The following is a 15,584-nucleotide window of genomic DNA, read 5'->3' on the forward strand; positions in this document are numbered from 1 at the left end:
TATAAACATATACCATTTTTGCAAGATTCGTTTAATTGAGAAGACCAATTAAACAGAAACCTTGCAATTAAGCGATGATTTAATAAGCAGCTGTGAATACTGACACATGCATTAGAGTGTGAAGGATTTTTTGGCATCGAAATTTCTACCGGACAAACGCATTTTTAGTTATTTTAGAAAATGTCCTAGATCTTTCAGTTTATAAAATGCAAGAATATGGGGGCCACCTCCTTCAAGTCCAAAAATGTGCATCCATCCGTCGCAAAAGTAATCCAAACGGCTCCAGGGAGATAAACAAAGGCCTTCGGAGGGTAATCTGTGCGGTTTTGTCGTATAAATATTTTTTAATACTTTATAAACGAAAATAACTAGATTCTGGTAACGCCATTTTAGTCGCGTCTGCATTCAGATGATTGGCTACTTATTTTCGATTATAAAGTTTTAATTATGGATATTTCTATGACAAAACCACTCGGTTAACCCTCAGGCCTTTGTTTTTCCCCCGGAGCCGTTTGGATAACTTTTGGGAATGATGGATGCACAATCATTGAGCTTGAAGGAGGTGGACCCCATAACTTATATTTTATAAACTAAAAGATCTAGGACAATTTCTATAATAACTAAAAATGTGTTCGTCTGAAAAATTATGCATGTGGATCTCGGACAGCTTGAAGGTGAGTAAATCATGGGTTTAATATCATTTTTGGCCAACTATTATAAACATATACCATTTTTGCCATTTTTTAAGATTCATTTAATTGAGAAATCCAATTGAACAGAAACCTTGCAATCAAGCGACGATTTAATAAGCAGCTGTGAATAGTGACACATGCATCAGAGTGTGAAAGATTTTTTTGCCATCGAAATTTCTACCAACCGCTAACTTTGGATTTATGAGACATGTGGTCTCGAAATAGTGCCATCTGAAATCAAAATCCCCTTGATGAATTAAGAGCACTCAAGCCCTGCTTTTCCACTGTCATGACACATCCGATTGCTTTTCTGCACCGCTATAAACAATAAAACGTCAGTCAAGCGTGCTAAAATGGGCATTTGTATCCTCGGTCATGACTACGCGGTATGTGTTTGCTCCATGTGTCAGATAGCGGGACTCTATTTGAGACTCTCTAAGTGATTCATGGGCTATTGATTCTCCAGACCTTCCAAACGTGGGCCCTAGGATTGGAAAACCTGTTCCCTTGGGGTTCATCCATGCAGATGCCATATTGCTGTGTAGCGAAGCAGAATTGATATTAATTCCAGCTATCTGTTCAACTAGTCAAACTCACTTTATCCTGAGCTATTATGAGATTGGGAAAGACAGTCACTCTGTAAACGTATTGTGCCAACGCAACACAAAGGCTTTAAGTGAGTTATGTCTTTTTTTTCTCTACAGAAAGGAGAGACCGTGAAGAGGATACGAGAGGAGGTAAGCCGCATGCTACATACAGTACTTCTCCTTAGTCTATCTTGACTTCCCAGCATGCATCATGCTTGCATAGTAGATGGTATTTCTTTGTAGCTAGCATGATGTACGCCACATGCTATTTGTGAAAAATACACAAAACGCCCTTATTTCCAATGTAAGATCTCAATGTTCACTGCATACTGCGGAAGATGTGAATATTTAAATGAACCCTTTCATCACAAGTGCGTCTGACACGCACGTGCACACAAAATAATTCATTATTTGATATGACTGCACTGGTATTTTTAAGGTAACAATGGCATCCATACAAAGATTGAAGCAGGTTACTAAGGAGAGAGACCCAGGCGTGGGTGAGAGCATGTCGCTCCAGAATAAGAAAAATCTCCCTCACACACAGTTAATCAGTAGAAATCCTTCACGGCACACATTGTGTTTCTCTTTGCGTAGCTCGACCATAATGGTTTTTGCTTCCTAACAACGTGAAATGTCAAAAAGGCTCACCCTAATTAACGGTTTAGGGGTTGGCAAACGCAAACACGAGCCTGCGTACGAGTCATTTTCTATCGCATTAGGGACACCACGGGGGTCGATCCACAGATGTCAAAAATAGACAAAATTGCCATCCGCACTGTTTTGTGCTGTTGTAAATAGATGAAGCGTAAAGGAACAGCCAAAATAGAAAATTCTGTCATTATTTTATTCACAAGATTTGGAGAGACATAAGAGGATTTCTTTAAATGCTTTTACTAAAAAACTATGCAGTCCTTTTTATATATAGTATGCAAAAATCAGTATGCAAAATGAGTAATATGTCTAACGTATGTGAGAAATACTACTATTGCTGGGATTTCTTAGTATGTACCACATGGACACTTTTTTATCACAAAAAGGAGCCACCAAATGGGTAATAGATTAAAAATACAAGAAAACTGTGAACTACGCGACTTTATTCAATCATAAAGCCGTGTTCACCCTAGACATTCAGCATGCAATTTTTTTTTTTCGTAAACCTTTGTAGCAACCAGATATGATATCATGCAATAAAGTGATGTTTTTTAATTTACACATCATGGATTCTGACACGCTATTAACTCATTCCACGCCAGCCAATTTTTAAAATGTTGTCCGCCAGTATTTTTTGTGATTTTTACAACATAACATTTTCTTCTAAAAATATATAAACATACAAATATATATATAAAAATAATGCTTTCAAACAAACAATAAACAGACAAACAAACAAACAAACAAAAAGGGGGAAAAACTTTCATCATATCTATATTTTTTTTCTCTGTTTATAAACTCTTAAAGGTGCAGTGTGTAATTTTTAGAAGGATCTCTTGAAAAAAAATGCAAAATAATATACAAAACTATATTATCAGTGGTGTATAAAGACCTTTAAAATGAACCGTTATGTTTTTATAACCTTAGAATGAGACGTTTTTATCTACATACACCGAGGGCCCCCTTACATGGAAATCGCCATTTTGTGCTGCCATGTTTCTACAGAAGCCCTTAACGGACAAACTTTTTTACAAAGTTGTCTCCGACTATGAAATGTTTGTCCAGTGGAGGCTATCGTAGCTTCTTTATGCATTTCAAAAGCGAGGGTTGGGCAGTGGACTGAGCCGTTGGTTGCAATTCGCAACCTCACCACTAGATGCCGCTAAAATTTACACACTGCACCTTTAAAAATGCGTATTTTTCTTAAAAAAATGTTTTTAGCAAAAAGCTGAAATAATTACATTTTTGTGAAGGAATTTTGTTAGAGATCAGATTCAGAACAATTATCAAAACATACACAGAGTTTAAAATTTGTAAATATTTTTTAAAATTAGTAATTTTTTTTGCTTCAGTTTTTTATAAATTGGGTAAGTGTTACGGTATGATGGATTAACATAAAAAAAAAAAACATTTTTATGCAAATGTTTTTTTCTTAATTAACGAGATAACTCGTCAATGGCGGGAAAAGAGTTAAATGTACCATAATGGCTGCTTTTATTATTTTTGTACAAAATACGATTGTGCAATATTGTTGTTTTCATTATTTGATTTTTCTTTACCTGAAAAGGTCACACTTTGACGTATCGATCAAGACGTGCTACAAATTCGCAAAATTTACCAAACTTGAACTTCAGTGACGTACGTTAATTATTTTGTGTCCGTATGGTTTAATTAAATGTAAAAGGGTTAAAATTTCAAAATAAATTTGCAGATAACATACATACATTCTCTTTTTTGAGGACCAAGTTTAAAATTTCTGGTTTTATTTCATTTTGAAAGAATATTTGGGGGATAATTGCAAAAAATGTCAATGTGGTGTAACCGGTCTGTGTCAATTGGTGTAACTAGTTTTTTTTATGAAAATATAAATATATTCATAAAAATGTGGAATAAAATATAATCATCTAGTTTAGTGTAATATTATTTTTTATATACATTTTTACATCGTTTGTCAAAGATTAATTAGAAAACAGCTGTTTTCAGGATATTTCAGGAAAAATATTTAAAAAACGCATTAAAATGTACATTTAGAAATAACTAATAAAATAATATTTTAAAATGATTTTTTATGATTATGCTTACATGCCATCAAGGTGGATAAAATATTTAATATTTCTCATTCTTTGGCACAATTGGCGGTTACACCATTTAACATTTTCCGATCCATTCAGTCTTAACTTTCATAAAAATGGTGCAAATGTAATTTTTTATTGCATAAAATCAACATAAATACAATATGTGCATTGAAAAAAAACTAATGCATGCTTTTAAAACAAGTTTTTTTCTCATCTTGCCAAACTGTTTTTGTTTGTTTGTTATATTTATGTATTGAAGACATGTATTAATGATGTCTATATTGTACTTGTACAACATTTGAATAAATTATAATCACGCTTGTTGTTAATATGTCATAAGTGTAGACGAACTTGGTGGAAGTAGTACATCCAGATTGAATTCATACTTCAACCACACATACAATATAAAACATACTATACTTCATTTTATTAAAAGTATGTGATTTCAAATGCAGGTCTGCCCATGTGACTTGTACGCTATATTCAGAGTATTTTAGCAACAACAACAAAAAAGATTTTAAATTGAGGCACCACGTCTGGCATGACATGGCTAAATGTTATTGATTGATGTGTCGGCTTACCCAATCGTGACACACATATCGCTTGAATAAATGTAAATGAAACCTCAAATTCAGTCTGCCGCTAACACAAAGCTATCATATAGCTCCAGAGAAACTGAAATATTGATCCCAAGTCATATAGGCTATGACATCTTTTGTGTTTCACAGAAAAATGAAAGTCATACAGGTTTGGAAAGATATGAGCGTGAACGAAGGATGACAGAGTTTAATGTTAAATGTTAAAAATAATCTGCACTGTCATAAGCAACAACATATATAAGTAGTGTGGCACAAGCACCACCATTGCCTAAATGTAGTTATGATATTTAACATTACAGCTTTGATATAAAGGTCCTAGAAAAGAAAGTGACATGCCTTATGATGTAAACTCTCAGTGAATGAGTTAAGGAGTGGTGGAGCGGCGCATGCATTTGTGCACGATTGATAGAGAGATCAGTTTAAGTGAAGCAGACAGTCGGAGAGGCCTGCGAGGAAAGTGAATCACACGGCCCGGTCCAGATCTCTACTAGAAGAACACATTATGGATTTCTGGGTAAAATAACAGCTGGTTGAATGCTGCTGGCATACAAATATTATTAACAAAACAGTAATAATTAATAAAAAAAAATAAAAAAAAATATTAAAATACTCAACCTGGTTCTAAAGCTTTAAAATTTTCTTTTCTTTTCAAAAAACAAGAGAAGATAAATTTGCATTATTTGTGTCATTATGCAGCTTTTGTAATTTTTTGGTAAGATGTAAGAGGAAGTAAATGGAACAACAGGAAGTAACAGGATGAGTGCATTAAACACAAATTATATCTATTTCTTTTCTTCTGTTTCTCATCCATACAGAGTAATGCACGTATCAATATCTCAGAAGGCTCGTGCCCAGAGCGAATCATCACCATCACAGGAGCTACAGAGTGTGTCTTTAGAGCCTTCACCATGATCACAATCAAACTAGAGGAGGTGAGTACACTATCACACACTACATCTTATAGACAGTATATGACATCTATTCAGGGTTGAAAATGTAATTTAAAGAACAACTAACGTACGTTTGACGATTTAAAATTTCCTTTGGCGTGTAGGTGTGTATTAGTACATGTTAACGATATGCAAAAGTTACATACCCCAAAGTAAACGATGACATGCGTCTCTTTTCTTGGACAAAAAAAAACAATTCAATTTTATTTATATAGCGCTTTTCACAATTGGTAATTGCTTTAAAGCAGCTTTACAGAAAAATCACAGAAAACACAGAAAAATCAACAGACAATATAAGTAGCAGAATACAGCGGCTATGAATAAACTTAACAAGCGAGCCTATTAATAATGTAAAAATAGAAGAAAGTGCTAAGTTAAGACAATGTCGGCTGACTCCCTGGGGTTGAAAACCCCCTAGGAGAAAAACCTCCCGACTTTTTTTAAGCCTAGGAGGGAAAAAAGTCCTAGGAGGAAAAAAACCCTTGGTTAAATCCCATATATATATGGGATTTAAACGGTATGTAAACGGATAAGGAGATTAAACGGGTTCCGTCGGTGGTCGTTGGTCAGGCATCGGCTGGACATCACGTTGAAGGACGGCCAGTAGATCAGTGGTGTGTTGACCTCTACGGCAGCCGGAACTGGGTCTGTTTGTCTCAATGTTCTCGGGTTCGAGTAACAAAATCCTGTTAGTGTAGGGGCCACGGATTGTAGGCAACAGTTTACTTTTGTGATTGTTGATGTAGACAAGACCGACATGTCTGAATCTTTCAAACATGGTAAGGAGCGTCACATGGTCAGAGGTATTCAGGCCAATCGCAACGTACAGATTAGCTGGCCAATCAGGGACACAGAGCTTTTTAGATCGATAAACTTTGTACAAAATCAATGCGTTTGAGGAAGGCAGGGATATCTGGAGCTACAAAATGTGGAAAATATTTTTTATACCATAAACCACGCTAACACATTGTAGTATACCAAATACACAAAATAACATTGTTTTTAGCAATGAAATAGGTGCTCTTTAAATATACTGGTTTTTACTATTTTATGATGTTGCTATTTTGTATACATTTATACGATATGGATTGTACAAAAATGTACGATTATTACAACAATGATGAACCGTAATTCAATTAAACATCACTAGTAAATCGTACAAATTAGATCGTAAAAAGTCGTACGAATTAGGCACTTTTTAAAATACGAATTTCCATGGAACGGTGTGAAGCTCAAATATTAGTTTCTGATTATCGTAAAGATACAGTAAAGAAACGTGCTGTGTTTAAAGTCCTGCACTTGGTAGTTTTATTCTCTGCGTTCTCCTAGTTTTTATTTCTTGGTAGTTTGCTTATTATCCGTTAATTCTCTCTCCAGTCCAGTTTGCAGACATTTCTCGTCGTGATTGTTAATGTGCATTTAAAACGCCCATTTTAAATAGCTGAACGATATATCTTGTTGCGATGACACACGTACATTTTTGTTTATTATAAGCTCATATGAGCACGTAACGCGCTATTCTTTTAGCTGTAAAATGATCTCCGCTTTAGCGCGGAGAGTGACGAGCTCTTTGATCTCAGCTTCAGTCAAGTTTGCAGACCTTTTTCGTCTTAAATGTTAATCTGCATGTAAATCCCTCGTTTTAAAGAGCTGAACCATAACTTAATTGTTGCAATGACACACGCTTGTCATTGCAACAACTGGGCAACAATTGGGGCATGCCGTAGTCCTCACTACCACCCTTACACATTGTTTCTGCGTCTTGTTCACACAGAGGGCTTTCTGGGAATTTTACTAGGTCCTCTTTTTGAGATGTCATGTTTCTACAGTAGCCCTAAACAAACAAACTGCTCTTAAGAGGGCTTTTTTTACTACGTTGTTTCAACGGGTTTGTCCTGTGGCAGCTACTGTAGCTTCTCTATGCGTTTCGTGTACCACATGCTTAAAGTACCACATTGCACCTTTAATATGTGTAATGCAAATAAATATTTACAAAAAAGTATATACTGTCTAACATGAGATAATATAGTTAAATTGCGGTATACACGGTCAGAATGATTCAAACGTTTACAGTAGTAGTTGAATAGTGTTTGAATCTCAGCAACTGTAGGAAAAGGTTTGCTGGAACATCTGGGAAAAGCAGTGGGTAGTTTTTATTTATCTCCAAACGGTCCCATAGCAATGGGGTGCCTGTCTGTGGTGGGATTATCCCAGAGAAATAATTTGGGCTCCCACACACATAACAACCCCCTGGGCGATGCCAGGGAGCGATTGATGAGGAGACATACAGCTCCACGAAGAAACATACGCTAGACTTCAACATCACGCAACGCTTTGGGACTAAAACACGATTGGTGATGTGTGGCATGTTGAAATACTTTCTTGTATTATAGCTTAATACGCAGACTAATTTAACTAAGCCATTCGTATGCCAATATTCCCTAAAAAATATCAACATTGAGACTGGCATTGTTTTGCTTATTTGGGAATCTTACAGGCTAACCCAATGGTATGAGTTTAGGGCGGGACTATCTATTTGTTTAGCGAATCAAAGACTTGGGAAACTTGTTTGAAAAGTCTTGTGATTTTATTCAGTGATGGTAGTGGGTTGGCAACATACATCACCTTTAAAGGTCCACTGTGTAGATGTTTATATACTTTTTTGTAAACATACATTTACTTGCATTACACATATTAAAGGCACAATGTGGTACTTTAAGCGCCATCTAGTGGTGAGATTGTAAATTGCAACCAACTGCTCAGTCCACAGCTAACTCCTCATTTTCAAAACGCAAAGCTACGGTAGCCACCACAGGACAAACACATCATTGTCTGAGACAACGTAGGGACAAAACACACTCGGGTGATTCTCATAAAATCCTAATTTAGAAGGTGTCCAGCATCAGAATTAAAAAAAAAACTTTTTTTGCACATATAAGATGAAGGTCTGAACTTACTATAACCATTATTTTCAGAGGATTTTAAAAATATTTCCCATATAATTATTTACATTTTTTAATCATTATCAAAAATTATCATTACCGCAACATGATATTACATTAAATATATGCATTTAAAAAGCCCTTAAAGCAAATTATTATTTTTTGCACACATAAGATTAAGGTCTGAACTTACTATAACCATTATTTTCAGAGGATTTAAAAAATATTTCCCATATAATTATTTACATTTTTTAATCATTATCAAAAATGATCATTACCGCAACATGATATTACATTAAATATATGCATTTAAAAAGCCCTTAAAGCCAATTATTATTTTTTTGCACACATAAGATTAAGGTCTGAACTTACTATAACCATTATTTTCAGAGGATTTTAAAAATATTTCCCATATAATTATTTACATTTTTTAATCATTATCAAAAATTATCATTACCGCAACATGATATTACATTAAATATATGCATTTAAAAAGCCCTTAAAGCCAATTATTATTTTTTTGCACACATAAGATTAAGGTCTGAACTTACTATAACCATTATTTTCAGAGGATTTAAAAAATATTTCCCATATAATTATTTACATTTTTTAATCATTATCAAAAATTATCATTACCGCAACATGATATTACATTAAATATATGCATTTAAAAAGCCCTTAAAGCCAATTATTATTTTTTGCACACATAAGATTAAGGTCTGAACTTACTATAACCATTATTTTCAGAGGATTTAAAAAATTTTTCCTATATAATTATTTACATTTTTTAATCTTTATCAAAAATGATCATTACCGCAACATGATATAACATTAAATATATGCATTTAAAAAGCCCTTAAAGCCAATTATTATTATTTTGCACACATAAGATTAAGGTCTGAACTTACTATAACCATTATTTTCAGAGGATTTTAAAAATATTTCCCATATAATTATTTACATTTTTTAATCATTATCAAAAATGATCATTACCGCAACATGATATAACATTAAATATATGCATTTAAAAGCCCTTGAAGCCAATTTTCTTTGCACACATAAGATTAAGGTCTGAACTTACTATAACCATTATTTTCAGAGGATTTAAAAAATATTTCTCATATAATTATTTACATTTTTTAATCATTATCAAAAATTATCATTACCGCAACATGATATTACATTAAATATATGCATTTAAAAAGCCCTTAAAGCCAATTATTATTTTTTGCACACATAAGATTAAGGTCTGAACTTACTATAACCATTATTTTCAGAGGATTTAAAAAAAATTTCCTATATAATTATTTACATTTTTTAATCTTTATCAAAAATGATCATTACCGCAACATGATATAACATTAAATATATGCATTTAAAAAGCCCTTGAAGCCAATTTTATTTTTTGCACACATAAGATTAAGGTCTAAACTTACTATAACCATTATTTTCAGAGGATTTAAAAAAATATTTCCTATATAATTATTTACATTTTTTAGATTATCATTATCAAAAATTATCATTACCGCAACATGATATTACATTAAATATATGCATTTACAAACTCATGTTTCGGTAATGAGAACTAAAAAGTTGTTTGGGTATTTTGACAAACACAATTTCAACTTTTATCTGGAGAGAAAAATAAGAACTGCTTACCTGGTAGCCATCTTGAGTGTCACAGTCAATTATGTCCCTTACAACAATTTTTTTTTTTGAAAATGTTAGTTCCTTGAGGGCTTAAACAATGATTGAAAATTGTTGCGGAGGATGAGAAAATTGGTCTTGGACACATTTATGTTCCTTATTATTTGTCAATGATCACCAAATCCCACATGTTTCTTTACTGTAAATGTTTATAGTATAACATGCACTGAAGCTTTTTATTTTTTTACATTTTTTAGTTATAAATATTTCCATGTCAAAGAACCCAAATCCAGTCATGGACACATTGCATTAATGAACATTTTCGCTAGAATCACCCGCTCTAGTTTGTCCATTTAGGGCTACTGTAGAAACATGACGACGACGACTCATTCTAAGGTAATAAAAACAACACCACTGATAATATAGTTATGTAGATTATATTGCATTTCTGTCAAGAGATCCTTATTAAAGTTACACAATGCAAATTTAACAGGCAGTGATCAAAACATTTTAAATACACAGCCTTGCTTATTGCAACTTAAATTAGCATTTTTAATGACATCAGTACAGTTATATAACCGCCAGTCAATGATGTGTATCTGTCTGCCTGCAGCATGTCATCTCATCCCCTACCAAGTAATAATGAATCTTCTTACTCATGCTAAATCCATTATATACTTCATATCCGTTCAGGGCAGGCAGGGTGCCATTCATTAAACATCTGTTAGGAATCTCCCACACCCGGTGCCCGCTTCCTTCTACCCATAAAGGAGCGGCCGATATAGAAATCCTGGAGGCATGATGGACTTTCACCTATGCTGAGCATGTGATGAGGATTACTGGATGAATTTTACAAGAGGTCTGACACAACTTTGATGCCGAACGTTACTGTAGATGTAGTAAACATGGAGGGGTAAATCGATGTGGTTTTGTCGATCTGTGGCACAATCGAACGAGAGCGGAGGCTTTTGGGATTTTAAAGGGAGTGGAGAACACTGGAGTTGTTCTTTTTAAGCTATAAATGAACCATGAGACATGTCATGAGACTAAGACTGTGTGCTTGGACTCTAGTGCAAGTCATTACATAGGGAGAAAAAAACAACATTTGTGCCTAGAAATGCACAAAATTAGGAAATTAAAAAATTAAAAATATTACACTGTATATACTTTTATATATGTGAGCCATATTGTGGACCACAAAGCCATTTTATTTTTTTTTAGATTTATACATCATTTGAAAGTTGATTAATTAAGCTTCCATTGATGCGTTTGTTAGGATATCACAATATTTACAACTATTTGACAATATGGAGGATGCAAAAATCTAAATATTGAGAAAATCACCTAAAAAGTTGCATTGCATTCTATAAACACTAATAATAAAATCATTCCCAGTTCCCCTTTCTTCTCTGTTATAAATAAATCGACCAAAAGAAAGACCTCCAAAATTGAAACATTTTTGAAACTCTAGACACAAAAAACTCGCAGGTTCAACAGAACAAAAGCCTTTGAATGACAACCAAGAAAAATAACAATACGATACACCCCACTCTGCCACCAGTATCCTTTCAACCTTTCCTATGTGTTATTAAAACTGTCAGCTTCACATTTCAGTTTCATCTGACCAAGGGATCTTACAAAGTGTAATAAATTCTGTGCCCTCTTATTAAACCTCAGACAAAGTCAATCTGTTGAGGGCAATATCTTAATTGGGATTTTAATATCAAGTTGTTAAATGAGATGTGAGGGAAGAGGTGAAAGAGTTTCATGCGATATTGTATATTATGATTGAGAATAAGGAGAACAGACATCCCTTTCTCACTAGTCTTTCATATTTTTCCGGTTTAACAAACGAAGTGAACTGTCCGTAAGTTAAATTCATTTTAGTAGTGCATTTCAATTACTAGCTACATTCTGAAAACAAACTTTACGTTGGTGTATTGTTTATGCATGTCGGCGTACAAGAAGGTACACAAGTTGCTGGGGTGGTACCTTTTATAAAAAGTACACTTTTGTACCTAAAAGGTACTTCAAAGGGTACACATTGGTACCTTATGCCCCATTTCCACAAGAAAGTACTGTATGCTGGTTAAAACCTAGTGCTTTATATAAACATTATTAATGGTCATTGCTTTGCTTACCTACATTAGCATCCAAATGCAGCAAATCCAACTTGTACATGCAGCTTGACGTAATATATACCGTACTTTCCTGACTATAAGCCGCATCGGAGTATAAGCAGCATCATTCAAAAATGCGTCATTTAGACGAAATAACATATATAAGTCACAGTGGACTATACGTCGCCTTTATTTAGAAAATTATTTCACAACATCCAAGCCGAAGAACAGACATTTAATCTGGAAAGGCAAGTTATTTAACTAAACAATAGCAGACAGAACAGCAGGCTAAATAGATGTCTGTACGTTAAAGTAATATTATCAGTTATTTAAACGATAAACCATAACATACAGAACTTACCTGGAAGGTTGAATAGTCTAAATTAACCGAACAAGCCAACTAGCGTGAAGTTTGCATACTCGTCATTCCGCATCACTGAATCCATTGAATTACATAAATACAGAAGCAGCATATAGCGGACTCTCACGGCTGTAGACGGTAATGTTGTCTCATAAATGTCAAAATTAATTCATACTGACTTACAAGGTGCACCTGAATATAAGACGCAGCACCAGCCAAGATATTAAAAAAACAGCTTATAGACCGAAAATACGGTATTATATAAAAACGGAGTTTGCGATCGAGAATAATTATATGGGCATAACATATTTTATAATTTACACAGAACAACGTTAGCATTAGCATGTAGCTACCCTCCTTGTATCATGACACAGTAAGCGAGCGTGCACACCAAAGCGTTTACGCCGGCAAACGACTTATGTCTTCAGTTGTTTCTAATGGAAGAGCGGCGCTTTTCAAAAAAGCCAAAAGCTGGCGTTTATTTCGGCACTGAGCGCCAGCACTAGGAAGTTTTTCTCGCTCAGCGCTGAACGCAGACAGTTGAAAAATATTTAACTGTGGGTGAAAACTCAGCTCGTCAATGTCACTCTCACTCGGCCGTCCAATCACAGTGGTGGAGGGGTGGGACAAATATCACAATAACCAACCGCACATCGTTCAACGACTGATAAACAAAGCAGAAGTATCATAGCAAGCGCTCAGCGGCATTTGCTTTATATAATTTATATGAACATTTATTAATGTATTGAGAATAACGGTACGGGCATAACATATTTTATAATTTACACAGAACATTAGCCTTAGCATGTAGCTACCCTCCTAGTATTGTGACACAGTAAGCAAGTGTGCACACCAAAGCGTTTACGCCGGCCGGCGACGTATGTCTTCAATTGTTTCCGATGAAAGCGCTGCGCTTTTCAAAAAAGTCATTAGCTGGCATTTTTTCCGCGCTCTCCGTTTTTTCCTTGCTCAGCGCTGAACAGCGAGAGTTGAAAAATATTTAACTGTGAGTGAAAATCTCAGCTCGTCAATCACAGTGGTGGAGGGGTGGGACAAATATCACAATAACCAACCGCCGCATCGTTCAACGACTGATAAACAAAGCAGAAGTATCATAACAACCAAACCCTTACGACGTAACCATGTTTTTGGAGTATTGATTACTATCAGCAAAACCATGGTTTTACTACACTTACCATGTTTTTTTTTATTTTTTTTACTGTAGTAAAACCATGGTTAATTTTCGTGATGGGAGCGCCTGAAAAAAGTTGGCAGTCAGTGTCCGCCTGGCATTTTTAGCCACGTTTAAAAGCTTTGGTGTGCACAACGCCCCTGATGCAATCAGTTCTTAATTTTAGACCAGCAATGTTTTGGTGCTACTTAAGAACCACTTTTCCTGGTTCCGAGCTGGTGATGTCGAAAAAGAAAGAATTTATTTGAAATTTGCCTCTGGCTCTGAGGTACATATATGTACCAAAATGATACATATTAGGACCTTTTTAAAAGATGCTGTCTCAGTAACAACTGTAGTACCTTTTTGTCTGAGAGTGTACAGATGGTGGAAGGTTTTTTTTTATGATTCGGTTCGGTTCATGTAAATAAACACATTTTTTTGTGACTTTTGTGTAGCTTCCAGCTTTAGTGTAGTTTGTAGTGAAGTACTACTTAAAAATAATCTATTGACTTCAGTTCAGCTATAGACTAACTTCTACCTATAGTTTCAAAGTTGCTTTTCCAACACCATTATTCCTTTGACCAAAAAAGAGCAAGTGTTGGAACGAAAAAAAGTCTTGAGATTTTGTCAGGCATTCGGTTGTTTCTCTGAAATGCTGTAACATCAACGAGAACTTTCTCTTTTCCACCTCCTCTTCATTCTCTGGAGGTTTCAGGATGAGACGTTGAAAGAACACAAAAGCAGCGTCTCTCAAACCCCCAGTGCTAATGGAAACACTAAACAAGAGGAGGCACTACTTGCCGAGACGTCGCTCTGTGTATATATATTCGGCTCACGTAGGTGCGGTCGAGTTGATGGGCAGGGAGACAGCGCACACTATTTACATTTCAAACCCGGGCAGATTTCTTTCCCCCCTAATTGATTGCAGCGGTGGTGGCCGCGATTCGGTCTGATATTTATTACCTGGTTTAATTAAAGAAAAAGCCTGTGAAAGTGCACCGGGTGAATAATGGACGTCGAAACTGACTTCTCTTAGTGGCAAGAATATGAGGGTGGAACACAAGTCCGTTTTTTGCTGATATGAGGCTATTTTCAGAAATCACATTAAGGTTTCAAGATTTTTAAAGAAACAGTTCATCATTTATTTAATCAATGCTCTTTTAAAATGAATGAATAGCTGTCATGGAAGATTCTTTTGTGAATAACGAATACATTTTTTCTGTATCCATACTACTTTGATTATGGTTAGTTTGTGCTTTTGGAGCTTGACAGCTTCAGTTACCATCCACTTTCAATGTATAGAAAAGAGTCATCTCGGGCTCAGACGTCACACCCACAGACCGTTGGCTGAATGTTGGATGCATATGGCACACTTTTATAAAAACAGCTCGAAAGTCATCCTCTGATTGGTTGAAATGTACAGGATTTCTGCTTGACGTGTGTTGCGTTCTTCAGCGTTAGACGTCCGTGAATGAATGATTTACTGGTTGTGGAGACTTTCCTCGTCCCTAAACATGACACAGCACAAAGCAAAACAGGATTGGTTCATATGGCCTCTTGGGTTATCCTTGGTCATTCAGAGTGGCCATGGTTCCTTGACCTTCAGTATACTGTTGGGTTAACGGTTCCTTCAGCATAATCCACCACGCGAGTACATGTCACAACTTGATAGAGATTACCTGTGAGGTTGACAGGTTGGTTAATATCATTTAATCTGGTCATGAAAATCAATAGGTGTCTTCAAATGTGATGCAACTTGTGTTCAATCAACAGTAACCTTTTG

The 15,584-nt window shown here is 35.1% G+C and overlaps 1 protein-coding gene across 3 annotated transcripts in view; it reads left to right on the top strand.

Annotated features, from left to right (window-relative positions):
- LOC141363076 (poly(rC)-binding protein 4-like) overlaps positions 1-15,584 on the top strand; it is a 99,601-nt gene that overhangs the window by 60,580 nt on the left and 23,437 nt on the right. For all 3 annotated transcript variants that reach the window (XM_073865577.1, XM_073865576.1, XM_073865575.1), the window contains exons 4-5: positions 1,397-1,429; positions 5,423-5,539. In XM_073865577.1, coding sequence (XP_073721678.1) covers positions 1,397-1,429; positions 5,423-5,539 — 150 coding nt within the window. The remainder of the gene's footprint in view (positions 1-1,396; positions 1,430-5,422; positions 5,540-15,584) is intronic.

The sequence above is a fragment of the Misgurnus anguillicaudatus genome, unplaced genomic scaffold (assembly GCF_027580225.2).
Source record: "Misgurnus anguillicaudatus unplaced genomic scaffold, ASM2758022v2 HiC_scaffold_32, whole genome shotgun sequence".
Classification (NCBI taxonomy): domain Eukaryota; kingdom Metazoa; phylum Chordata; class Actinopteri; order Cypriniformes; family Cobitidae; genus Misgurnus; species Misgurnus anguillicaudatus.